The 27,207-nt window shown below is 40.8% G+C and overlaps 1 protein-coding gene and 1 long non-coding RNA gene across 2 annotated transcripts in view; one reads left to right on the top strand and one right to left on the bottom strand.

The window, feature by feature from the left end:
* The window catches only part of LOC117512698, a 589,105-nt gene that overhangs the window by 464,528 nt on the left and 97,370 nt on the right, over positions 1 to 27,207 (top strand). The gene's annotated exons all lie outside the window — the stretch shown is intronic.
* Positions 1 to 27,207, bottom strand: part of map3k12 (mitogen-activated protein kinase kinase kinase 12) — a 32,282-nt gene that overhangs the window by 3,382 nt on the left and 1,693 nt on the right. The window contains 15 exon segments of the mRNA XM_034172861.1: positions 5,794 to 5,937; positions 5,939 to 6,198; positions 6,201 to 6,243; positions 6,245 to 6,390; positions 6,393 to 6,513; positions 9,034 to 9,169; positions 12,523 to 12,639; positions 14,822 to 14,931; positions 15,089 to 15,197; positions 15,370 to 15,528; positions 15,634 to 15,792; positions 15,882 to 15,945; positions 15,948 to 16,072; positions 16,166 to 16,349; positions 24,522 to 25,047. Of these exon segments, the coding sequence (XP_034028752.1) occupies positions 5,794 to 5,937; positions 5,939 to 6,198; positions 6,201 to 6,243; positions 6,245 to 6,390; positions 6,393 to 6,513; positions 9,034 to 9,169; positions 12,523 to 12,639; positions 14,822 to 14,931; positions 15,089 to 15,197; positions 15,370 to 15,528; positions 15,634 to 15,792; positions 15,882 to 15,945; positions 15,948 to 16,072; positions 16,166 to 16,349; positions 24,522 to 24,984 (2,340 nt within the window). The 5' untranslated portion in view covers positions 24,985 to 25,047.

Here is a 27,207-nt window from a genome sequence, read left to right as displayed (position 1 = left end):
CAATTTCAATGCAATTCCAAAATGGATGAAATTAATTTTTCATCAAATTTCTACACACAATACCCCATAATGATAATGTGAAAAAAATTGTTTGTTTTTTTGTAGATTTTTGTTGTATCCTGTTTCCACTGATAATCTTTGACATTTTTCTACAGCTTAACTGGAGTCCACCTGGGGTAAATACAGTTGACTGGACATGATTTGGAAAGACACACACCTGTCTATATATAAGGTCCCACAGTTGACAGTGCATGTTAGAGCACAAACCAAGCATGAAGTCAAAGGAATTGCCTGTAGACCTCGGAGACAGGACTGTCTCGGCACACATCTGGCGAAGGTTACAGAGACACTTCAGCTGCTTTGATGGTCCCAATGAGCACAGTGGCCTTCATCATCTGGAAATGGCAGAGGTTTGGATCCACCAGGACTGTTCCTAGAGCTGGCCGTCTGTCTAAACTGAGGGATCGGAGAAGAAGGGCCTTAGTACCGAACCCGATGGTCACTCTGTCAGAGCTCTAGCATTCCTCTGTGGAGAGAAGAGAATCTTCCAAAAGGACAACCATCTTTACAGCAATCCACCAATCAGGACTGTAGGTTAGAGTGGCATCCTGTCTGGAGTTTGCCAAAAGGCTCCTGAAGGACTCTCAAGACCATGAGACCATGTCTGATGAGACAAAGATTGAACTCTTTGGTGTGAATGCCAGGTGGCATGGTTGTAGGAAACCAGGCACCATCCCTACAGTGAAGCATGGTGGTGACAGCATCATGCTGTGGGGATGTTTTTCAGCAGCAGTAACTGGAAGACTAGTCAGGATTGAGGGAAAGATGAATGTGGCAATGTACAGAGACATCATGGATGAAACCCTGCTCTGGAGTGCTCTTGACCTCAAACTGGGGCAGCGGTTCATCTTTCAGCAGGACAATGACCCTGAGCACACAGCCAACATATCAAAGGAGTGGCTTCAGGACAACTCTGTGAATGTCCTTGAGTGGCCCAGCCAGAGCCCAGACTTGAATCCGATTAAAAGTCTCTGGAGAGATCTGAAAATGGCTGTGCACCAACGCTCCCCATCCAACATGATGGAGCCTGAGAGGTGCTGCAAAGAGGAATGGACAAAACTGCCTTAAGATAGGTGCGCCAAGCATGTGACATCATATTCAAGAAGACCTGAGGATGCAATTCCTGCTAAAGGTGCATCAACAAAGCATTGAGCAAAGGGTGTGAAGACTTATGTACACGTGATTTCTTAGTTTCCGATCTATATATTAATAGCCAAGTGGCCTCTGTGTGCCTACATACGTACATGTGTATGGCTTTGATCACGGATAAACTGGGGAGAGCTGACATTTGCCGTTTGGTACGCTTATTTATTGTGGCTCAAGGATGAACCCTGCAAAAACAGAAAGTTGATGGGACTAATATTTTTGGAGAAATTAGCGATATTAGCTAACAACAGTGAACAATGGACATTGTGCTGCAATACACCATGGGAGTTCCGGGTTAGGATGGTTCAAAAAAATAAAAGTTGGAAATTCATTACTCTCACCCCTTCATTTTATGATGCTTTGGGAAAAAAGAAAGCCTGCCAAATATTTTTGTCATACATTAATATTTAGAGGTAGCACATCATAGCTGAAGGTTGCAAATATATCAGTTATCGCTGCCCGAGTGCCCGTGCAATAGGTTATCCATTATACAGTATCTAATCACATCAGTTATAAAGAGGATAGAAGTTAACCACCTGAGTGTAACTAAAGTATAATTTTATATTCAATTTAAAACTATACCTGGGTTTAAATATTTCTCACAAACAACATACTTTCAAAAATGTTATTTTAGGCTACAAGCTGAAAATTTTGCTTCAGTTCACAGCTTCTTTTCTTTCAGATCTTTGGTGATGGTGAATCTAACATGAGATAAATGTAAAAAGAGACACTTGCTGACTTAACATGCTTAACCATTAACTGGAAACTTCAGTAAAACATGTCAGCTACTAGAAGTAGAACATTTGTATACATTTGTATTCCACCGACTGAAATAAAGGGAAACAAATTGCCCTCAAATGGGCAAATGCACAAGGTATTTTTCTTCAAACACACTGATTTGAAGAAAACTGTCCATGATGCTGCTGTGACCTCTATAGACATGGCAATTCCTTTTTGGGAGAGAGCTAGAATCCCACTGAGGGCAAAGCAGCATCTGATCACAAAGTTAGAAAATGGAAAACATTGAAAAAGACCAAGAATCGCAATACAGACAAGCAGAAGAAAGATGAAACAGTGTTTTGTGAATCTTTGGAGGACTTGTTTGACATGGCACATCAGGATGTCCTAACAATGATAAAGTTTGAAGATGACAGACAGTTCCTACTTGCTCAGCGAGAGAAAGGTAGAGGATGCATGACAGGCATAGATAAAATACAAAACTGCCAAAGAACAAAGAGCAGAAAAAAGGAAAACTGCAGAAGCAGAATACAAAGAGAAACTGGAGGAGCCTGGACCATCTAATGTCTCACTACCTGACACTGTCTCCAGCCAGAGTGAAGAGAACACAGAAAGTCCAGATGAAGAATTTGTTATGCCAGTGCCACAAAAAGCCAGTAAAATTAAAGCTGTTGTAACACCAGGACTTGCAGCAGCATTGGATAGGACCAAAACAACAGACAGAAGTGCCACCTATATTCTGACTGAAACGGCAGCAAGTCTTGGTCATGATGCAAGCAACTTAAATATCATTATCATGTAAAGGATGTTCTCTTATGTTACACAGCTGTATAATTGGTTCTTGTGCTGATTCATACATTTTTGAATATTAATTTCTGCAAGGCATAAAGAATATTATTGTTTGGAGCTAGATCAAAATATATGTGGAAATATATAAAGCATAGACTTATTTAAATTTATCAATAATGAAACAGTATTTCATCAATAAAATGAAAATGCAATGTTTGATTGTTACAAAATCTTCGCTACCCCAGTATGTAGGTATTGTAGGAGCATGATACATGTACGAGAAGAACTGCATCTCACAATTCATGTTTTAGTGTTAACTATTTTATGGGATATGAAAAGATTTGATTTTCCAATGTATTGCCATAATTTCTGTCCTGACATATCAATATTAAACTGACAGAAATAATTTGGAAATATCTGGAAATTACCATACTATATGACAAAGTTATTGTGAGCAAAATCTTTAAGGGCTGTGTGCTACCAGTAAAAATTATTAGAGTTTTATGAAATTGTACATGACGTGTTTTTATGTTAGGTACAACAAATTTAGAGGGTGAGACTTGAAGTTTTTTGAAAAAAAAAATTTTGACCATTTTTATGGACCACCCTATTCCGGGTTTTGGGGTTTTAAATGTTGTTATTGTGGTTCATGTTAGTTTAATAATGCTGTTAGCAGGGTTCTAGCTATGGTGAGCGGCGGCGGGCGGTACCGCTCAGTACTACAAATTTCCTCCTGGCTCTTGGGTTCAAATTGGCAGTCCCACCCAGCACAGATTTTCCAAAAAATGAACTGAAATGTTGCTGAAAAATGTACCAGTTTCATTGTATTTTAAGCTTATAGAGTCGTACTTTGTTTTGTTTTTTTCCTCATTTTTTTTCATATCTCAGCCGCAGACAGCAGAGCGATCAGCAGTCAGCTGCTTTCAGCGTTCTGCCACAGAACGCTGAAAGCAGATCAGAGCAGAGATACTGTGCATCTCTCCCTCTCTCCGCTCTGAATTAAAGGGAAAAAAAACTCCATCAAAATGTTTCATAATCCAGTGTTGCTTCTGTGTGGATAGATGCTGAAATGTGCCCTGTTTCCAAAAAGCTTGGAGATGGTGAGAGCAAGGGAGAGGGGGGAGGGGGCAGAGGAGAGAGCGCAAGAGGGGAGGAGGAATGGGGAGGAGCTTCAGCGTATCAGGAAAGTGAAAAACTGACAATCAAATCAGTCCAGGTTCAGCTCTTGTTCAAACAAGACAATTAGAGGTTATATTGTTTTTAAAAAAGTAATGCTATCTCACTCTAAAATGTTGGGGGAAAAAATCTGTCATGACAGGAAAACTCTGCCTGCTTTACAGGTATAGTGTGTCATTTTTGAAGAAGAGAGCAAATGCTATATGCCCATCAAATATTAATGTGTTTTTAACTTTTTCAACGTTATTTATTGTATTAACTTGGACTTTGACAGAAACATTTAAAAATAACTTTGGTATTCCAAATATTACAGCATAAATGTCATTTTTTTTGTCTCCTATTCTTTCAATGCATCTAAAACCACTCAAAATTTGTTAAAATAAGGCTTGCCAATAACATTTTTGAGGTATAAAGCCTTATAGCTACAGGGGGCTCTGCTCCCTTGACCCCCGCCGGGGGCCCCTGGACCCCGAGCCATGAGTAGCAAACACGTAACTTACCCGGGACTAAAATGGTTCTAGTTAGAACCCTTGTTGTTAGTGTTATTGATTTATTGTGTTTTTGTAGTTCAGTTCAATGTAATGTTGCTGTTACCCTGAGTGAGAACTATAGTGTGCTTGATGTCTTCCACCATCATATCTGTTTGTGGGTGTGTAAAAATAAAAGCACCTGCTTGTAGCAGAATACAGAAAATACAAAAAGCTCCATGTGTGCATTTAAATTTGATCACGGACAAACGAGCGAGCTGATGTTTGCTGTTTGGTATGGTTATGTATTTTGGGTCAAGGATGAATGCTGCCAAAATGTAACATTATAACTTCAATGTAACTACATAATATAGTTGTAAATACGTTAAAAATACATGGATGACACAAGAAAGAGAAATCACCTATTTCCATTATGATCCAAATCAAATGACAAAATAGAAGTAATAATAAAATAAAATAATAATAATAATAGTGTGTATATGATAACAAGACTGGAAACAATTTATATATACATTAAGACAGTAAATAAACATTAAAAATTTATGTAATTAACATGAAATAAAAGGGTTGAGTTCTTCAACTAAAAACTGTTGAGGTCTATAAGGTTACAAAAACATTCTGGACTCACACTCCATTCTAAATCATTACAGAAACTTTCCATTATTTATTACCGGTTGTGAAAAATGTCAGCTAGCTATTTTATAAACACTACCCAATCTACAGCCCATGGATCCCCACGGGCAACATGCTAGTTTTTCATAAATTTGCAAAAATTTCAAAAAACTTTTTCATGTTGTCATTTTGCGGTGTAGTGAGTAGAATATTGAGGGAAAAAATTAATTTACTCCATTTTAGAATCAGGTTGTAACATAACAAAATGTGGAAAAAGTGAAGCGCTGTGAATACTTTCTGGATGCACGGTACCCTGCGTTCTCTACACAGCACAATATAAATGTACAAGTAAATATACATATGTGTGCAAAGGTGTTTTGACCAGATATGATGTCATCATATGACTTCATGATATTGTCAGTCATATCAATCGCAAATATTTGCTGATCAATATATATTTATCCATCAAGGCTTCTTGGTTGTTGAGAGACAATTTTCCTTGACCTTTGACCAACCTACTCCAAAATCAAATTACCTCATGATGTCTATCCAAGTAATATTCCCACCAAGTTTGATCCATCTAGCCTTTCTTAGTTGTTGAGATATCCAAAAAAATGCGTTTTTCAGACTGTTTTTCTTGACCTTTGACCAGCCTACTCCAAAATCTAATCACCTCAGGGCATGTATCCAGTTTGAAGGCAATCTGTCTAGCCGTTATGAGTTATCTTGTCCACAGTGGCACGCATGCACACATGCAAGTGAAAACAATATAACAGCAGCGTACCTGTTTGCGTGTGATAGCTGCCCTGTATAGGATGGCTGAAGGTGTGAGGTGCTGAGTGCCAAGTCCTCCCGATGCCCCTCGAGGCAATCTGACAGCACCAGCTCCTTCCTCTTTGTCCTCCCCGTCATGGGCAGGCGTGGAGATCCAAGGATACCCGGCCAGCTGCTGCCCCCCTTCCACACGGTGATGTCGGGCTGCTGGAGAAAGGAAATGATGCCGCATCCTCGCTGGGAGTATCACTGCGTGGAGGAGTTTCTGTGAGATCATCCAAACCAGCACCCCCAGCTTCTGATCCTCCTAAACCTGCAGAAGCACTGAGGCTCCCCCCTCTCTCCAGCCCACTCACAGAAGTCTCCCCTTTTCCCTGACCTTCTGCTTCTAACGTGGTACAGATGAGGTCGGGCTGGAGGATGATAGCTGCCTCTGCTGCTGCTCGTGGCTGAGGGACACACATGGCGGCGGAGGGTTCCAGGAGCTGCTTGGAGGTGTTTGTGGTGGAGCTGTTAGACTGGGCACTCGTGTCCGTGTTAGGTGAGGCCTGGTTCACCTTTAGTCCAGCTAGATCTCCACTGCTGCCCTTTCCAGGCTTACGATGCGAGTCTTTACCCTCCGTGAGCGACTGGGAGAAGTGGAGTTTCGGTTTGGACAGGCTGGGAATTGTGACTTGCATCACAGAAGAATCCTTTTGGGGATTATCACCTCCGTTTTAGGATGTCAGGTCTGAAGAGTGGAAGGAAAAATTCAACAGAGTGATGAATGTATGATGAAGAGAATAGATTCATAACAGAATTAGTTTGGAAACCCCGAACGTACAACACTCAGACCCACGTTTGACATGAATTCATGATCAGTTAAACAGTTATGACCTTGAGGTTGATCTTTCAAGGTCAGAGGTCATGTGTCAACACAAAGTTGATATATGGACTCATGTTCACGTTTCTAGTAACCACAGTTTAATGTCCGCAAAATAGCCCAACAAAATGAGTCTGACCTTTCAAGGTCACACAAGGTCAATTCATGTGACCTATATAAAGGCGAATTATGACTTACTATTAAATCACTGTAGGTGTTCCTTAAACAATTCCTCAAAATAGCCATTCGAAATGAATCTGACCTTTCAAGGTCATTCAAAGCCAAAGGTCATGTGACAATACAAAGGCAGAATAGGATTCATATTAGTGTTTAAGAGTAGCCACAGGCGTATCCTTAACCAATTCCTCAAAAATACTCATTCTAAATGAATTTGACCTTTTAAGGTCAGCCAAGGTCAGAGGCCACATGACAATATAAAGGTGGCATATGACTTCATATTATGCTTTAATGGTCACCATAGGAGTATCTGTAACTCCTCAACAATAGCTATTACATACCCAATTCCAATGAAGTTGGGACGTTGTGTGAATGTAAATAAAAACAGAATACAATGATTTGCAAATCCTCTTCAACCTATATTCAATTGAATACACCACAAAGACAAGATATTTAATGTTCAAACTGATAAACTTTATTGTTTTTGTGCAAATATTTGCTCACTTTGAAATGGATGCCTGCAGCACATTTGAAAAAAGCTGGGACAGGGGCAACAAAGACTGGGAAAGTTGATGAATGCTCAAAGAAAACCTTTTTGGACCATTCCACAGGTGAACAGGTTAATTGGAAACACGTGAGTGTCATGACTGGGTATAAAAGGAGCATCCCCCAAAGGCTCAGCCATTCACAAGCAAAGATGGAGCGAGGATCACCACTTTGTGAACAACTGCGTGAAAAAATAGTCCAACAGTTGAAGAACAATGTTTCTCAACGTTCAATTGCAAGGAATTTAGGGATTCCATCATCTACAGTCCACAATATAATCAGAAAATTGAGAGAATCTGGAGAACTTTCTACATGTAAGCGGCAAGTCCGAAAACCAACACTGAAATGCCCGTGACCTTCGATCCCTCAGGCGGCACTGTATTAAAAAACCGACATTGTGTAAAGGATCTTACCGCGTGGGCTCAGGAACACTTCAGAAAACCATTGTCAGTTAGCACAGTTTGTCTCTACATCTACAAGTGCAAGTTAAAACTCTACCATGCAAAGCGAAAGCCATACATCAGCAACATCCATAACACACGCCGCCTTCTCTGGGCCCGAGCTCATTTGAAATGGACAGACGCAAAGTGGAAAAGTGTGCTGTGGTCTGATGAGTCCACATTTCAAATTATTTTTGGAAATCATGGACGTGTGTCCTCCAGACAAAGAGGAAACGACCATCTCGATTGTTACCAGTGCAAAGTTCAAAAGCCAGCATCTGTGATTGTATGGGAGTGTGTAAGTTGCCCATGGCATGGGCAACTTACACATTGTGATGGCACCATCAATGCTGAAAGGTACATCCAGGTTTTGGATGCCCCTGCTTATTTCAGCAAGACAATGCCAAGTCATATTCTGCACGTGTTACAACAGCATAGCTTCATAGTAAAAGATGTGGTGTACTAGACTGGCCTGCCTGCAGTCCAGACCTGTCACCCACTGAAAATGTGTGGCGCATTATGAAGTGCAAAATACGACAACGGAGACCCCGGACTGTTGACAACTGAAGTCGTACATCAAGCAAGAATTGGAAAGAATTCCACCTACAAAGCTTCAACAATTAGTGTCCTCAGTTCCCAAACGCTATTGAGTGTTGTTACAAGGAAAGGTGATGTAACACAAATACTTGCACAAAAAACAACAAGTTTATCAGTTTGAACATTAAATATCTTGTCTTGTACACAACATCCCAACTTCATTGGAATTGGGGTTGTATCAATGAGTCTGACCTTTCAAGGACATTCAAAGTCAAAGGTCATGTGACTGTTTACAAAGGTGGTATAGGACTTCATATTAGTGTTTAATAGTCACCACAGTTGTAGCTGTAACTAGTTCAGCAAAATAGCTATTCCACATGAATTTGACTTTTCAACTTCGCCCAAGGTCATGTGTCCAATAGAAAGGTGGTGACTTAATATTAGTATTTAAGAGTGAAAGTGTTTAAAGGCGCTCTTTATTGGTTGAACAAAATTTTGACCTTGGTCTGTGTGAGATTGCCTTCTGATTTTTCTCAAAACCAACTCTCTTTGTCCTCTTCTGACCCTCAATCTTTCCACCAAGTTGGTCTAAATCTGATCAAAACTCCTTGACAGACTTTGTTATTGTTCACACAGGGACAGACTGACGGATGGCTGCATGCAAGTGCAACTACTGTTTTATGCACACCTTCTTTCCTGAGGGCAGCTTCTGAGGGACATTTCTCTTCTTGATGAGTTTGTCCATGGAGTTGGAGGAGTTGTTCTGTCTGGAGCTGTGGTGCTTGAACAGACCTGGATATTCTTATCCAAGGACTGTTCTCCTCCTGGGAGGGAAAAAAAAAAAGCTGCATGACTTCATCGTGTGTCTGCATTACAGCTGGAGTTTTACAGTAGTGCAGTGTGCAAAGAGAACATCTTTACAATAATAGGACTTACAAACTCAGAATCAATGTAAAGGCCAAGTATGATCACTTGTACTTGATCCATATTCTGAAACTGGGTGTAATTGAACTGTAATTGTGATCATTGTCCTTTTATCCTGATACTGCTCTTTGATGTTGATAAATGAGGCATTGATCCCAATATTAAACATTGATCTTGATTGGTGCTGCATGCTCAACTTTGACATTAGTAACTGACACTTCATGCCAATTGCTTAATTTTTTATCCCAATCAATGATCTTCGATGTCCTGATACTGGCCCTTAATTTTTTATCATTTAACTTTGATATTGATAACTCATACTTGATTCCCAATTATTGAATTTTGCTCTGATAAATTATCTTTGATATTCTGGTTACTGATTTATGATCTTGATAATTGCATTTGATCCTGAAATGCTGAGCTTTGATCCTGACCATTGATAGTTGATCCCAGTTGCTGAATTCTGACCCCAATGTATGACCTTGTATAAGGTCATACATTGGGGTCTTATACATTATACAAGGTAGAAGAGAATCCCAGAGTGTTGTTTGATACAATCAACTCTCTTGTATGTCCTGCTGCTTCAGTTACTCCTGTGTTTTCTGAGGCTGACAGCAATGCTTTTTTGAGTTTTTTCACTGACAAAATCAAGTGATTAAGGATAAAATTCCACCCTCCCTGTGTGGTACTCTATTGTTATGAGCCTGCTCCCAGCATTTGGTCTTCATTTAGGGCTGTGACACTTGCTGATATTTCGGCATTGGTGAGCAAGATGAAACCTTTCCTCTTGCTCATTGGACATCCTTCCCTACCGGCTCTTTATTAAAGTATTTGATGTAATTGGTCTGTGCATTACTAGAATGGTAAATCTTTCTTTGTCCACCGGTGTGTTCCCAGTGCTTTTAAGCATGCCATAGTGTTTGCCTCTACTGAAAAAACCAGGTTTAAATCAAATGGAGCTAAGAGTAGTTTTAGACCTATTTCTAAGCTTCCCATTCCTGTCTAAGATCCTCGAAGGGTGGTTTCAGACCAACTGACACTCTTCCTGGATCAGAATAACATTCAGACAGGTTTCAGTCCGGTTTTTCGTAGACAACACTCTGCGGAAACGGCTCTTTTGAAAGTGTCCAGCGACATTATGATGTCTGCTGATGCTGGGAAATCCACCGTGTTTGTTCTTTTGGATTGTCCTCTGCCTTTGATACTGTTGACCACCAGGTCCTGCTGAATAGACTGAGGGATCATGTCGGACTGTCGGGGGTCAGTTCTTCGGTGGTTTTTTTCATATCTGTCTGGGCGCAGCTTTAGCGTTTTTGCTAACCAGATAAGGTCAGAGTCTGCGGACCTGTTATGTGGAGGTCCCTCAGGGTTCTGTATTGGGCCCCATTTTGTTTTATTGTACTTGATCCCTTTAGGGTAGGATCATTCAAAGATTTACTGATGTCTCTTACCAGTTATTTGCGGATGACATCCAGCTTTACTGCTCCTTTAAGCCATCTGAGATTAAGAGGCTTGATTCCCTCCTCCATTGTTTGGCGGAAATTAAACAATGGCTAACGAATAACTTTCTCAGCTTAACGCAGACAAAACAGAGACATTGGTTATTGCCCCTGATGCCCATATTCCAGGTATTCAGCAGTACTTGGGAGACCTGGGCCAGTCTGCTAAATCATGTCTTCGAAACCTGGGTGTCATTTTTGACAAAGACATGTCATTGGTACTTGGTACAGCATTGTAAACAGCTGACGAGGAATTGCTTCTTTCAATTAAGAAATATCTCTAAGCTCAGGTAAATGGTGTCTCGAAATGATTTAGAGCTTATTATTCATGCTTTTGTGTCAACACGTTTAGACTATTGTAACAGTTTGTTTTCATGTCTAAACAAGAAGGAGTTACGTCGACTGCAGTTGGTACAGAACTCTGCAGCAAGAATTCTGACACAAGCTAACAGAAGGACTCATATTTCCCCAATTTTAAAGGAGCTTCATTGGCTGCCAGTGCCCTTCAGGATCAATTTTAAAATTTTGGTTTTAACTTTTAGAGCTCTACATGGCCAGGCGCCTCCCTATATCTGTGACCTCATCCAGCCTTATACCCCTGCCAGGGCATTGAGGTCTGTGCACCAAAATCTGTTGATGGTTCCTCGCACCCATTTTGCAACCAGAGGAGAGCGATCCTTCCAGGCTGTTGCTTCCAGGCTTTGGAATGGTCTCCCGCTCTCTTCTGCGCTCACTGGACTCTGTCGATACTTTTAAAAGCCAACTTAAGACTTTCTTTTTACTCAAGCGTTTGCTTAGCTTTTAGGCTGCTCTGTGATCCTATGTTATGTTTTATGTTTTTATGTCTCGGCCATTGTCTGATGTTTTGTGTGGTGTACTCTGCTTTATGTTGTGAAGCACCTTGTGGCTCTTGTCTGTGAAAGGTGCTATATAAATTAAATTTACTTACTTACTTACTTACTTACCTTTGTAATCTGATTACTGATCTTTGATATTGATACTCAGCTTATATCCTGAGTGCTGAATTTTGATCCTGACAGGTAATACTTGATAACTATTGCTGAATATTAGCCTTGACTCATTGACCTTTGATATTGTGATTTCAGATCTTGAGCTAACCAACTGAACTCGTTTGCTAAATGTTGAACTTTGATCCTGATCATCTTTCTTTGATTCTGAATGCTGGACTTTGATCCTCATTGCTGATACTTGATCCCAGTTGCGTAATTATGACCCTAATCAAAGATCTTCAACATCCTGATTAATGCAATCAGTATCAAATTTCATCATAAAGGGTCGAAGTCAGCATCTGGTCCTTGAACCAGATCTGCACCAGAATGTAGAGGGTTCTTACTTGGCCCATGCTCCATCCTTCCAGCATTTCTAACCTGAAATTGGTTTATTAGTTTTTGTGTAAGCCAAATAACAAACAGGTGCTGGTGATCACATAATGTCCTTTACAGAGACACAAATGAGGCTGAATATACATAAGCATCAAAATTTAGTATCTTTTCCAAAGGTCAGTCGCTTCACCACATTTCATTACAGTTTATCACGTGGGCAGTTTCTTTTTTTTAATGTTTCGTGGAAGTATTACTATGTGTGCCACAATGTGACTGACCCATGCAATAGGTTGACAGGTGTTGTAGTAGGTATTGCACAAACCAAAGTGGTTACTACACATATTTTATTCCACAAAATATGCCTTATGCGTGCATGCAAAATAAGAAAAATGTGAATGGAGTTATTCATACCGCTGCAGCTCTTTCTCTTTGAGCTCCAGCTGCAGCATGACAGCGCTGAGCTCCATGTAAAGGTTGTTCGCCCTCTCCAGTTTTCTCTCATAGTGCTCCCGAATATCCAGAGCGTGCCTGACAAGGAAAGAAGCTGCTGATGTCATTGTGCATTCGCATGAGGAAACCCAAATCTTCCACAACAGAAGTGCACTCTAGGCACTTTCTTCCATGCAAAAAGTAAAAAAATAAATAAATAAAAAAGCAGCCGTGAGAAAATGGGGCAGAGAACATGTCCTTATAAGCTAAACCTAAAGAAAGAGAGAAGAACTCGAGGGCTGACTCATCATGTGACCGTGTGCTACCAAGGAGGCAGCACCGCCTTCACCCAATGGGGCCGCGTGCAGCCAGTCAGCCACAGTCAGCACAACATCCTGCAGTTTTGAAACCGACTTAACTGGTTTAATTACCTGTTTACTGTCGTACCACTTTATTGATCTGACTCCGTGGCGTATACGAGTCGCTGTGTTACCGTGAAAATTTCTTGCAGCTGTGTGTGTTGTGGTTGTTTTAAGCAAAAAATTTCATAAAGAATATTTGACAACTGGAAACAGCGTGATCAGGAGAATCCCTGGAGCATGACGTTAGCGGTGTAGTGTACGAACGCATGCTGCAAAGCAACAGAAATATTGAGTTTGCATTATTTTGAGGCATTTATATTTTGGTGGGATAGTCAATAGCCACCTCTATATTCAATTTTAAGATGACATGAAAAAGTGATGCATGTATTTACAACATGTTGCATGCACTGTTGGACCTTTTAAGTATTACACTGTTGTAACTCACTGAATGCTGTTATGCTTCTACTGCACAAAGCACTGGTTCATATCTTCAGCTCAAAGCTGCCCAAGGACATTCTGTCCCTCAATTGTCAATTCAAGCTAACAGACTTTTTTTCAAATGCATTTGTAGCAAGTACTTCAAATTCATTTATTTCATGATTTTGCAAACTGTTTCATTGTCAAGCGATTGGTTGCATTGGGTTACATTGCCCTTTGAGTGACGGCGGACGATTCTCCATGGTGGCACACTTTCTATATATATATGCAGTATAATGAGTCCGGCCACCTTCTAGTTCTTCTACAACCCCAGACCAGAATAAGTTGGGGTAATATGGAAAATGCAAAATAACAAAAACAAACAACAAAAATGAAGGGATCCTTACTGTGACTTTGAATTGTAGATCATTGCAAACAGTATGATCCAAGATATTTCCTGTTTTGTGTGGTTGCCTTCATTTCATTTGTTAATATACATCCATTCCTGCATTTAAAGCCTGCATTTATTCTAAATATAAGGATTAAATAATCACATTTACAAACCACTTTCCTTGAGACACGCCAGGGGATGGATACATGTACATTTCTAAGCCACTGAACATGTCTTGGACATCATTTGCATCAATCATTAAGAAACAAACAAGATGGTATTGTTGATAAATCTGTGTCATGGATACTGTTGCAGCTATTAATAATCAATGTAAATGAAGTCCAAGACATATTCAGTGACTTGGAAATGTCCATATATCCATCACCTGACTGGTCTCAAGAAAACGGCTGCAAATTCATTATTTAATCCTTATATTTAAATAAAGTGCCCCATCTCAACTTATTACATCTGCCAAGGATGTAATAAAATCATCTGCGTTTATTTATTTGTCCGTCTTTTAGCAGGATTACATCAAAACTACTATACGGATTTTGACAAAATTTTCACCACATATAGATATTGGGGCATGGAAGACTCCATTAAATTTTGGAGGTGATCCGGATCCGGATTTTGGATCAAGATTTCCCTTTATATAGGCTTTGATGGATTACGTCAAAACTGCTTCATGGATTCTCACCAATTTTGCACCACAGATAGATGTCAGGGCATGGAAGACTCCACTGAATTTTAGAGGTGATAAAGATCTGGATTGGTGGACATCAAATAATCTCAGAATTACTCTTGTTTTTTAATGTGTTGTTGGTCTTAAATGCAGGAATGGATGTATGTAACAAAGGAAATTAAGCTGCCCACACAAAACATGAATATCTGGGTTCATACTGTTTGCAATGAACCAGAAATCAAATTAAATGTAAGAATCACTTCCTTCTTTTTTAAATGTGCTTTTTCCATGTCGACTCAACCTTAACTGTTGTATGTCTCTCTTTGGAGCTAAAGTACTAAATGCATCACCTACTGCTTATAATCAGTTCTTGTGAGGCTTTTTTTTTTGTCTGTTGCTGTCAAACTGTATATGTGAGATGTTACAGACCTGAGCTCCTCTCGGCGCCGGTTGATCAGTTCCTCATCAAGCCGGTGCAAGCAAGTGCCTTCAGATTTAATCTTCTCAAAGTGCTGCTTCACCTCTTCTCGCCATTCAGCCTGATGAGAGAACACCAATTAACCAGCTCCGTCTAACTGTAGCCAACTTTACAATCACCGGGTTTTTTCATGGAAATCAATGTCTAATCACTGCGTGACACGCGTTCTGCTGCAACTCAGCAAATCCAAACCTGAGATTTAAAAAAAAAATCCAAACCTGAGACTTGAAGTACGTCTCCTGTGGAGTGGAGAGCACGTCGGCTGATGCTATATCCAGGTGAAGCAGGATCTGCCGAAAAGAAGGCCTGTTCCTGGGTTTACAGTTCCTGCCATCCGAAGAATGGAAGGACAACAGTGTACAATTACAAAGTGCTCTAAAAATCAATAAAGATCTTAAACAGAAGACAAACACCTCAAGTTGTAGCTCATCTCAACCCTCTCCGCTACACTCTCATCCTCTTTCCTTATTCCATCTAACAATTTTGAAGCTTTGCTCACCAGCACTGTCTGAGAAGTATCTTGAATCCATCAGGGCAGCTCTCAGGTACTGGAAGCTGCAGACTGTTGTTTCCAACACCCCAGATGATGGCAGATGAATCCACGTCCTTATAAGGAATCTCTCCAGTCAGCATCTCCCACAGCACTACTCCAAAAGACCTTCAAAATCACAATTTTTCTTAAAATATTACATCTTCTGTTCCTCCACTGTGATACACTGTCAAGAAAAGCCTCACAGATTCTCAACATAAAGTCTAGACCCACCAGATATCCACCTTTTCTGACACTGGCTCATTCCGAATGACTTCAGGAGCCATCCAGGCCACAGTTCCAGCAAATGACATCTTAGTACTTTTGTCGCTGAGCTCCTTTGAGGTGCCAAAATCTGAGATCTTTACCAGGTCATCGTGTGTGATCAGCATGCTGCAAAAATCCACAAAATTCACATTTTAAAAAGAAATAGGAAGGAATCAGGCATAGTTTGGGGTTTGATGAGTTCTTCACTATCTTACTTGGGGGACTTGAGGTCTCTGTGGATAATTTTATGGAGGTGAAGATAGTTCATTCCACCTGCATCCCCATGGACCAGTCGCCAAGGAGGGAAGGGGTGATTTTACGTCCAGCCCTCAGCACCTCATACAGTTGGCCTTGGGCACAATATTCCATCAAGATACAGTAACAAGGAGCTTGTGTGCACACACCCCTGGAAGGGAGGAAGGCAGGTACAAACGTGAGCAGAACCTTTAGAAAACTATATCAACGTGTGCAACTTCATGATGGTCGCGACGTTCCTCACTTGAAACGTGATGATGTTGGGGTGCTTGAGTTCCGGAGGTGCTTGATCTCCGTCTCCTTGATGTCCCGTACTTTCTTCACAGCCACGTCCTCGCCGTGGAACTTGCCGAGGAAGACGGCCCCCTGTGCCCCGCTGCCCACCCACTGTAGGTCGGAGATTTCCTCAAAGGGAACCTCCCAGGATTCTGAACACAGATCAGCAGAACCTCAGTCAGCAAATCATGAGATTATGAGTCACCGAGGAACAATGTTGCCACAGTTACTTTGAAAATGTAATCCAATTACTGATTACTCCTTGAAAAGGTAACTTAGTTACTTTACTGATTACTCAATTGGAAAAGTAACTATGTTAGATTACTAGTTACTTTTTTAGTTACTTTCCCCAGCTGCCGACAACAACCCTCTGCCACCACAAAATGACAATACCTGTTTTGCCAAAACTCACTTTATAGTCACTCTTTCTTGACTAAAATGAAAATAAATATTTGTTTTATAAAAAGTAAAATAAAGACCTCTTTCTTGACCTCATATTTAACTATTGACAGCACTGCAACAGTAAAACTTGCAGTTTCTAACCTACATTGTTTATAAATGTAACTATAAAATTCATTCTAACATTTAAATTATCTCTAAACATTTTACTTGTAGAAATTATTATTATTTTAAGTAGTATTAGTAGTTGTAGTAAAAAAGGGGCATAGGGCACATCCTTGCCCTACGCCCCCATTCCATCTGGATTCGCCCCTGCTTTGGCGTTTCAGCACAAAGAATGGATATCATTTATTTATGCAGAAAACATGACCAGATTTACAGGTAAGAAAGTTTTATTGTGTTTTCACATCATGTGGTCCTCAGAAAGAGAGTTTAGGTGCATTTGAGTGGAAAATACTGTTAGTTGTTGACGCATCGTGGAGGATCAGCTGTTTTTAGCAGCAGATAGAGCGGCTCAGCTCAGAATTCTAAATAAAGGAGAAAAAAAAGCACGAGTCGTAGCTGCTGCAAAAAAACGGGGATGAAAAGCTCACAGCTCGCTTAAAGTGGGCAGTTCAGTCGAACCCCGACCCCCTGCCCACAGACCAAGTTTTATGCTGCTATCGACCCACAATGCAAAAATAATAGCAACGCACAGTGACTTGGAGAAGTAACTTTAATCTGATTACTGATTTGGAAAGATTAACACGTTAGATTACTCATTACTAAAAAAAGTGGTCAGATTAGAGTAATCACTGGCGAGGAATTACCGCCAGCAATGCAACTGTAGTTCTTCCATGTGTGTGACTGTTAGTTTAGGCAAACTTTGTGGAAGAAAACCCATCAAGCTCAATTTTTCACATCACGTTTCCTGTTACCAAACAATACACATTCTAAAAACTGCTTCATGGACATGGTTTGTGTAACTTAAATTGGATTATGTCAAAACTGCTTTATGGATTCTCACCAAATTTACACCACAGATAGATGTCAGGGCATGGAAGACTCCACTGAATTTTAGAGGTGATAAAGATCTGGATTGGTGGACATCAAATATCTCAGATTGCTCTTGTTTTGTAATGTGTTGTTTGTCTTAAATGCAGGAATGGATGTATGTAACAAAGGAAATTAAGATGCCCACACAAAACATGAAATATCTTGGGTTCATACTATTTGCAATGAACCAGAAATCAAATTAAATGTAAGAATCACTTCCTTCTTTTTTAAATGTGCTTTTTCCATGTCGAAGAGTATTTTCAGCATGGAATATGTTTTTTTTCAACAAGATGTTGGTACAAAATTGTTCACAGCTTTAAAAAAAAAAAAACAATCAGTTCGACATAGGTTAACATAGGTTTTAAAATAAACAGCTTGATTGTAAAACTGGAATTGCTACTTGCAATAATTTATTTTGGCTTAAAGCTGTATGGCCTTTGGACTTTTTAAGATTTAATTCATAAAAAGAAATTTCTTTGGCACTGCTATAATTATATTCTTTAGCCTTTAAATAAATGATTCATAAAATCATACTGCCAATGTGATCAAAATTCACACTGTCTACTCTTGAAACAATTTAGAATTTTGACCCCTGAAGGGGAGAATTTCAAGCGATGACATGCCCTGTCCTACATTTGGTAGCAAAGTCATAGAGCATGTGGGAGCTGCACGAGGGATGCTGGAAGCATATAGCGACTACCAATCTGAGTAATGAAAGGCTGGCTGCTTGATCAAACAAAATAATCCAAGATGGTGGAAAACACTCTGAAATATCTTATTTCTGTATAAATCTGTTTGTCATGTAGTTTGGAAATTTTTGCAAAAAATAAACACCTAAATCTAAAAAATGCTGGTTTTGAAACCAGATTAACGCAGATGTTAGCATGCGCTGGGAACGCACATCCAGGAAGTGGGTCAAGTCAAAGGTAATCTCAAGATCTCTCACTTGTTCAAATACTTTCTCCTGCAGTTCATCTGTACGACAGCGACGAAGGAAAAGATAATATTCACCATGGAATCCCCCCCCCCCCCCCCCCCCAGGTAAATATGTTCTCTTCATTAACATGAGCTCCAATTTTGCAACAAGTTAAAAAAATAAATATACTGTATGTTGTAATGCTAGGATTTCAGTAGGAAGTAAATTTTGTCAGTTTTGTGAAAATTGAAAGGCTGTACAGCTTTAAGTGATGTACAGTAAGTTCAAAACAAAATTCACAAAGGCAAGAGGTCTATGTTATGTAAATGGTGAGCAATGCGACATAGTGACTTTCAACCCAAGTGAACCGCGTGTGATGTCAGCAAGACGTATGTTGGTGGCTCCCTTGAACAAATGTTGACGGAGTACGCTCTGAGATAGCTGTATTTCTTTAAAAATTAAATATGTTTGGCATTTTTGGCTTACATTTTGTAAAAATTAGAGTGAAATAAACACTTCTAAATCTAATAATGCTGTTTTTGTAACCAGATAACACCTCTAGGTGCATACAAGACATCTTACAGAGTCGGAGGGAAAGATCATAGTGACAGTGGGTGGATTCCCTGTCCTTTGTGGTCTATCAAGAAACATTGTGCAGTAACCATGAGCTGGCTGCGCCATGACGGCGCCCATCAAGTGACAAACGCCAACTGCTTGTCGCCTCATTTGTAGCTAATCTGGCCATAGGGTAAGATACCGTTGAAGCAGATGATTTAAATTTTTAGTTACTAGTCAGAATTTCAGTTGCTCAAAGATTTGCATTCAACATATTCACTGATCTTTAAATTAAATTAATACACAAGTCATTGTCGTGGAAATCCCTCAGTGACCTCAGACAGGATATAAAATCTACATCTTGAGACATTTGTGCATGGGTTTGTTTAATGTGTGAATGTTGTTGCACACAGACAAACACAAGGTCCTTGACAGATCCTGACCCTAACCCAGACAATCGGGGTCTGAGGACCTGCTGCAGCCTTCGTATGCTTTCACAGCTGTTGGGTTACAAGCCATCACCTCCTCCACCTGATCCATCAATGAGGTTACAGAAATAAAGTCTCGACCTTACCCTTCCTATTACCACCAGTGATGCCGGCAACGCGTTACTTAGTAACACATTACTCTAATTTGACCACTTTTTTCAGTAATGAGTAATCTAACGTGTTAATCTTTCCAAATCAGTAGTCAGATTAAAGTTACTTCTCCAAGTCACTGTGCGTTACTATTATTTTTGTATTGTGGGTCAATAGCAGCATTAAACTTGGTCTGTGGGCAGGGGGTCGGGGTTTGACTGCATTGCCCACTTTAAGCGAGCTGTGAGCTTTTCATCCGCGGTTTTCTGCAGCAGTTACGACTCGTCCTCACCTCTTAAAGCACGGTGACAACAGCACACCTGCACTGAGCTATGCTTTTTTTCTCCTTTATTTAGAATTCTGAGCTGAGCTGCTCCGTATCTGCTCGCTAAGAAAAGCTGATCCTCCGCGATGTGTCAACAACTAACACTATTTTCCACTCAAATGCACCTAAACTCTCTTTCTGAGGACCACATGATGTGAAAACGCAATAAAACTTTCTTACCTGTAAATCTGGTCATGTTTTCTGCATAAATAAATGTTCTTTGTGCTCAAACACCAAAGCAGGGGCGAATCCAGATGGAATGGGGGCATGGGGCAGGGATGTGCCCCCCACAACACCCCTAGATTAAAGGTCCAGTTTTGAAGCCTTTTTTACTATAACTACTAATACTACTTATAATAATAATAATTTTGACAAGTAAAATGTTTAGAGAGAATTTAAATGTTAGAAAAATAGCAGAGAAGCTTGAATCTTCGACTGGACTGGGTTGCTTGACGCGAGGACGTTTCGCTTCAAATCGCAGAAGCTTCCTCAGCTAAAATTCTTGCTCTGGTAGTCTGACTTCTGTCTTGACTCTTGTAGAGAAGAATAATCAAGAAGTCACAAAAGCTGGAGTTTTAAACCTAACCAGACCCCTCCTACCGAGAGGCAGACTGCTATAGGCCAGTGACTAAACAATAGCTCTAATTAGCACCTATTGTGCTCTAGTTAGCACCCTCCTAATGACAGGGCAGCCGTCCCTCCTAATGATGGGACGGACCCTCTCTTGATGGCTCCCTTAGAAAAATGTTAGAAAGAATTTAATAGTTACATTTATAAACAATGTAGGTTACAAATTGCAAGTTTTACTGTTACAGTGCTGTCAACAGTTAAATATGAGGTCAAGAAAGAGGTCTTTATTTTACTTTTTATAAAACAAGTATTTACTTTCATTGGAGTCAAGAAAGGGTGAACTATAAAGTAGTGCAGCAGATAAATGAATATTTACTGAGGGATCCTTCAAATGGTGATGCAAGCACCAAATGTGGCACACATACTCCTTAGACATTACTCTTTTAAAAATAGGCGGCCAAGAAGGGGTCAATTGAAGTATTACACAGGGGTAAAAAGTGATGCAAATTATTAGTTGGGTGAATACGGTTTTAAAAAGAAATAGTTTGCATCATGTATCATGCTTAGTTATCATGTTACAGGGTAGCATATGTCACATGTCATAGAATCCAATGGATGCTGATATTGTTTAACTTTTACTTTGCAAACCAAGCACGCAACACAGTCAAAACTATTCCATTTATTAATCCTATTAGCTCAACCAGTAATTTGCACCACTTTTTACCAAAATTGGAGCAACTTTAACTTTTGACCTCTGTACAAACTGAAATTGACCTTTCTCAGTGTTCTTGCTGTTTTTACCCCATAACTCCAGACCATTCATTCACAGATAGTCCAAACTATACCTTTTTGGAATCTTTATGATCAGACAAATAATATGGAATACCTTTCAATATGATTGGAGCATTTTGAAATTTTGACCCCTGTGTCAATTGTGACCCCCTTCAATTGACCCCTTCTTGGCCGCCTATTGAAAGTTCACGTGGGTACCCAGCATTTTTAAAAGAGTAATGTCTAAGGAGTATGTGTGCCAAATTTGGTGCTTGCATCACCATTTGAAGCATTTTTTTCAGTTATCCTCTGCACTAAAAGTGAGTTTTGGCAAAACAAGTATCACTGTCATGTTGAGGTGGCAGAGGGTTGTTGTCGGCAGCTGGGGAAAGTAACTAAAAAAGTAACTAGTAATCTAACTTAGTTACTTTTACAATTCAGTAATCAGTAAATTAACTAAGTTACTTTTTCAAGGAGTAATCAGTAATTGGATTGCTTTTTCAAAGTAACTGTGGCAACACTGATTACCATACACTAAAAAGAATACACTGGCTCAACGTTAAAAAAAATTATGGGAACAATTTGCATGAATCAGTCATTTACTCAGTCACTGCTGAGTAAATGTGATGAGTTTGCAGTAAGATTAATGCAGGTTTAGTAAAACATTTAGTTAGAACCAACTCAATCCCTTATTATTATTATTAAGTTACTCTAACTTCTACATTTTGCTACCATTCTACTCAGAAATACCCATGCAAATTGTTACCTTCATTTTTTGATTAGTAATTCACTCACTCACTCACTCACTCACTCACTCACTCACTCACTCACTCACTCACTCACTCACTCACTCACTCACTCACTCACTCACTCACTCATCTTCAACCATTTACTCCAATTAAGGGTCATGAGGGGCTGGAGCCTATCCCAGCAATCATAGGGCGTGAGGCGGGGTACACCCTGGACAGGACGCCAGTCTATCGCAGGGTCACATATAGACACACAAACACATTCACACCCGCACGCACACCTACAGACAATTTAAAGTTTCCAGTCCACCTAACCTGCATGTCGTTGGATGTGGGAGGAAGCTGGAGCACCCAGAGGAAACCCACACAAATACGGGGAGAACATGCAAACTCCACACAGAAAGGCCACAGCTGGGACTCGATCCCATGACCTTCATGATGTGAGGTGACAGTTCTAACCACTAAGCCACCATGCTGCCTGATTAGTAACTTGTTTCACTTAAATTAGAATACATTGCATGTAGTAATTCCATTTTATGATCAAACCATTTATTTTAAAACCACTGTCTGTATTTTCATCTTTTAATCAGTTATCAACTTATTAAAATATGCACACATTTTTTATATGTGCATATTTTATGAAGTGTGTCATCTTATTTTTTCATGATGACAATGCTCTTCGATTTAAGCTATACACTAAACCATGAAACAATTTTTAAACTACAACAACAATGCCAATCACAGGAAGAAACCTAAAGCAAATCAGAATCAGTGGGGTGACCATCTGCTATTCCAAAAGACAAAAGGCACAACACAAGGTGCAATCACAAAAATGTTGCAGCAAAATAACCATATATTGTCCATTGTTCACACTGACTAATTGAAAAAACTATCCCATAAGACAGATTTCATACTGTTCACGCCCAAACCAGATGTACTTCAGCCTCTCTACAACACACCGCATCATTCAGCAAAGCCACTTCCTGAATTCCAAAGCAGACTGCGCGCATATCTCTACAGGTTCATACAGAACCTGCAGGTTCTATTCAACATCCTAAACTCTTTCAATTCCAGCACTCATTAAACTGCCCAAATCTCCATGGCAACCAAACCTCCCGTATATCAACAGAAATACTGGAAATTTCCAAGAGATTCCAGAAATTCATATAAATGTATTCAAAACATTCTTTGGAATGAACAAGTGGCATAATTACAGATCAATGAGGGCACATGTGGCTGGATTGTAGGACCTACCTGGCCCTGAGGTGAACAACAACCTCATTTTTTAGTGATTTTTTTTTCATATGAAAATTAAGCAGACATTGTAATCAAATTGTCTCATTTTGTCACATAAAAATGTGTTAAAGTGATGAAAATTTACTTTTAAATGTATGTATTTTTTTCTTTTTTTCCTTTTTAGCCAAGATGTATGTAAACTTATGGCCTCAACTATGTTTATCAGGTCAAGTCTGGTCTAGGAGGATGGGCCGTGTCATATGTCACTGCAGCCACCACAGCACAGAACCACCTAAGGTCTTGGATGGCAACCACCCAGGAATACAACAGGTCCATATACGTATCTCCTGAAAAAAATCCAGCTGGGCGTCCCCTTGGCTTTCTCCACCAATGGCGTCCTCAACACTGAAGCACCGGCATGCTGGATTCATCAACAGTGAAACATGCCATGTGGCCAAAATGTTGTTCCTGATGTTCCGACATGATGCAAGTAATACTCCTCATCTGTCTCACTAAGTAACCACTCATTTAGCACAGTCATTCCACCATCTTGAGGGGCTTTGATCCAAGGTTGCTTAGAGATGACAACTTTACAGCCAAAGTCATCTCTATCCAGCAAGACCAAGCTGTTATCAGCCATAACAACTTAAATGACAACGAGCACAGCTAGAGAGCGAGATCAGTTTTTCACCAGGTCCACTGGAGTGTTGACATCATCTCTGGAGAACTGCAGCCGTGGACACAGGTGCAAACTATAGCCAGCTGTGCAGTCTGACCATAGATGAGCACCACTGTGAATGAGCACAGCTGACAGATATGTAGGCGGCCGTGCTCCCAGCAGGACACGGCGATAGTGATGAAAATACATAATAGACGCCACACTTCATCCTCAGGCTCAGCTATACATCTGCTATGATACATCTCCATGGTTACAAAAGCAGCACAACAATTTCATCTACTGGTACACTTTCCAGCATTAGTCTTTGGGGATCAGAGTGCTGCTTGATTTCCATTTCCTCCCTACGCTGCTCACACCTGATTAGCCGGAACAGGTGTTCAACCAATCAAGAATTAGGAGATGTCAAGCCTTGATGTTGGGGAACTGCTGCCTGACTTCACTTTGGTGGCTGTTTTAAAAAACACAACACAGATTGTCAGCGAATTCAACAATTCATAATTTCTTCACGTACCTTCTTGGCTGTGTTTGTGTTCAGTGGAGTAGGCCTTTCCGATCATTGTCCAGACTGGTTTTAAGCAACCAAATAGTCCCTCCAAAAAGCCTCCGCTCCCACTTTGTAGTCGAATGTTATCCGAATGGCTCCGAACGACACCGGCCTCTGGGCTGTGCCCTGCCTCGGCTCCGCCGCCGCACTGGCAGGCCTCATGTTCATGTAGTTTTAGCACACTGTTGTCAAAGTGGGCTGAGGGCCCATCGCTGGGGGTGGGGCTGCTCCTGCCTGGCACCCCCTGTCCACTGGTGTCAATGGACAGCACGTTACGAAGGACACACTGTGTGGGGGTCAGGTCAGTTTCAGGAGTACAGGCAGGGGTGTCTCCATCGAGTCTTCGATAGGGCGGCTCTGAGATGGGGGTGCTGAAGCCTGACAGGGAGGGGGAAGGGGCACGGGGCTCATGGATACAGGTCCCACTCATCAGGGGTTTCCCCAACACAGCAGGTTAGGGTGGGTGGAGGAGAAGAAGACGAGAAGTTAACCTGCAGTGGAAGAGGACACATACAGAGAATTAGTCACAGTCTGAAAAGTGTGAAAAATAAGTGCAGATTCATTTCAGCACTGGACAGCTCCCTTTGGCCTTCTGGTCCTCAACTCTGAGGCACCTGTGTGCTGGATCACGGATAGAGAAACACGCAACATGTCCAAAATATCATGGTTGATATGCAAGTTACTCCTCATTCTAGCCTCCCTAATTAACCCTTAGTGTGACACAAAATCATGCCAGTGGTAGCCGAAGATCCTCCAATAAGGCCTATAACGATTTGTAATTGAAGGTTGGAATTTCTCAGTTACACCCCTGAAGTCAGAATTCCACCGTGTCCACTCATTCAAACCCCACATACCCTGAGTCCACAATCCTAATCGCGCTCCTACACAGTAAAATCACGATGTAAAACTAACACTGACAGTGTGGTCCTACTCTGAGTGGGACCATATGTTCACTGTCAGTGTAATTTAACACTGGTTATTTTACTGTGTAGTAGCAAGAGTAGTGAAAGCTAGCACTTTAGCATTTAACAAGTCATGCACACAGTTGCTGTCTGGTGACATGTTGTGGTATTTTATGTGTGCAACACTGCATAACGTGTTGTTTATCAGCTGGTACCACCGATACCGGATAACACAGTAGATAATGCTATCAATGACTGGCTACACATGCTACAAACTGAGCAGTAATTAAAACACTAATGTAACTTCTGCACCATCTGTTCTCTTTCTATGAGGTCTCCTTGGTGGACTCAATATTTGGAGCATCCTATACTCCAAAATCTTGGAGGCGTCCAGCTTATTTTCCGACTTGCGCTGCGGTGTGGGGAATGGAATGGATTTTCTTCAGGTGTGGAGTTATTCCAGTTGTGACTTATGAATTTCAAAGTAAATGAAATGCAACAGTAGTACGACAAACAACTTATTGTCACTTTATGTCACTGGTTAGCAGTGGCGATTCTAGAGGTCTGTTGGGGTCTTAGGCAAAAGTTCACAGGGGGCCCCTCCAACCAGCATTTATCAAAATTACGAGGTCTGTGATAAAAGTAACGGACCTTATTATTTTTTCAAAAACCATTGGATTTGAATCACGTGTGATTACATCAGACATGCTTGAACCCTCGTGGGCATGCGAGAGTTTTTTCACGCCTGTCGGTTACGTCATTCGCCTGTGGGTAGTCTTTGAGTGAGGAGTCGCCCACCCTCTCCTCGTTTTCATTGTTTAGGAATGGCTCAGAGACTGCTGCTTTGTTTGATAAAAAAATTTTTCAAAAACTGTAAAGGCACAACTGAGTGGACACCATCTGATAAATTCAGCTGGTTTCGGTAAAAATTTTTAACGGGTGATGAGAGATTTTGGTCTGGTAGTGTCGCTTTAAGGACGGCCCACGGTGCCTGACAGCGATCTGCGCTTGAGGCAGCAGCGTCTCGCCATTTCAAGTTGAAAACTTCCACATTTCAGGCTCTGTTGACCCAGGAAGTCATCAGAGAACAGAGAACTTTCAGAAGAAGTCAGCATGAGGAGTTTATTCGGACATTCCATTGTTAACGGGACATTTTGTAATGAAAGAACGTGCGGGCAGAGTCGCATGTCGGGCCAGACCTGACCGCGGGGGTCGCGACAGGAAAAACACCTCCGGTGGAAACCTTAACGGGCAAGTTGGAACATGCCCAAGCTGTTAACAATTTCTCAGTTACTCACTTGTTGAAAGCCATCAAAAGCCGCCTGAATTTTACAAATGGTTTTCAACACGGAGGTGTTTTTCCTGTCGCGGCGCACACAGATTCGCTGAGTCATCACGGAAACGACTCGGTGAATTTGCGCGCACGTCTTTTATTACAAAATGTCCTTAAACAGTGTAATGTCCGCATAAAGGGTGAATTAAGCCTTAAATTAGGATGTTTTCAGGTCGAAACAGGCCGACGACGGCGCCTGGAAGCGCTGCGCGACGTCCCGCTCCGTGGGAAGTCCTTACAGCGACAGAAAACACCCCATAATCTCTCATCAGCCGTTAAACTTTTCACCGAAAACCAGCTTAATTCTCGAATAGTGTCCACTCGGATATCCCTCACAGGTCCAGAACAAATGTTGATAAAGCAACGCGCGCCGTCCGCAGCGGGCTATTCAGACAAAGAGATCCGACGGGCGGGGTGG

This window comes from Thalassophryne amazonica, chromosome 6, assembly GCF_902500255.1.
Source record: "Thalassophryne amazonica chromosome 6, fThaAma1.1, whole genome shotgun sequence".
NCBI classification, from domain to species: domain Eukaryota; kingdom Metazoa; phylum Chordata; class Actinopteri; order Batrachoidiformes; family Batrachoididae; genus Thalassophryne; species Thalassophryne amazonica.
Note: the sequence above shows the minus strand (reverse complement) of the source record. Positions and strands in the feature narration are given on the sequence as shown.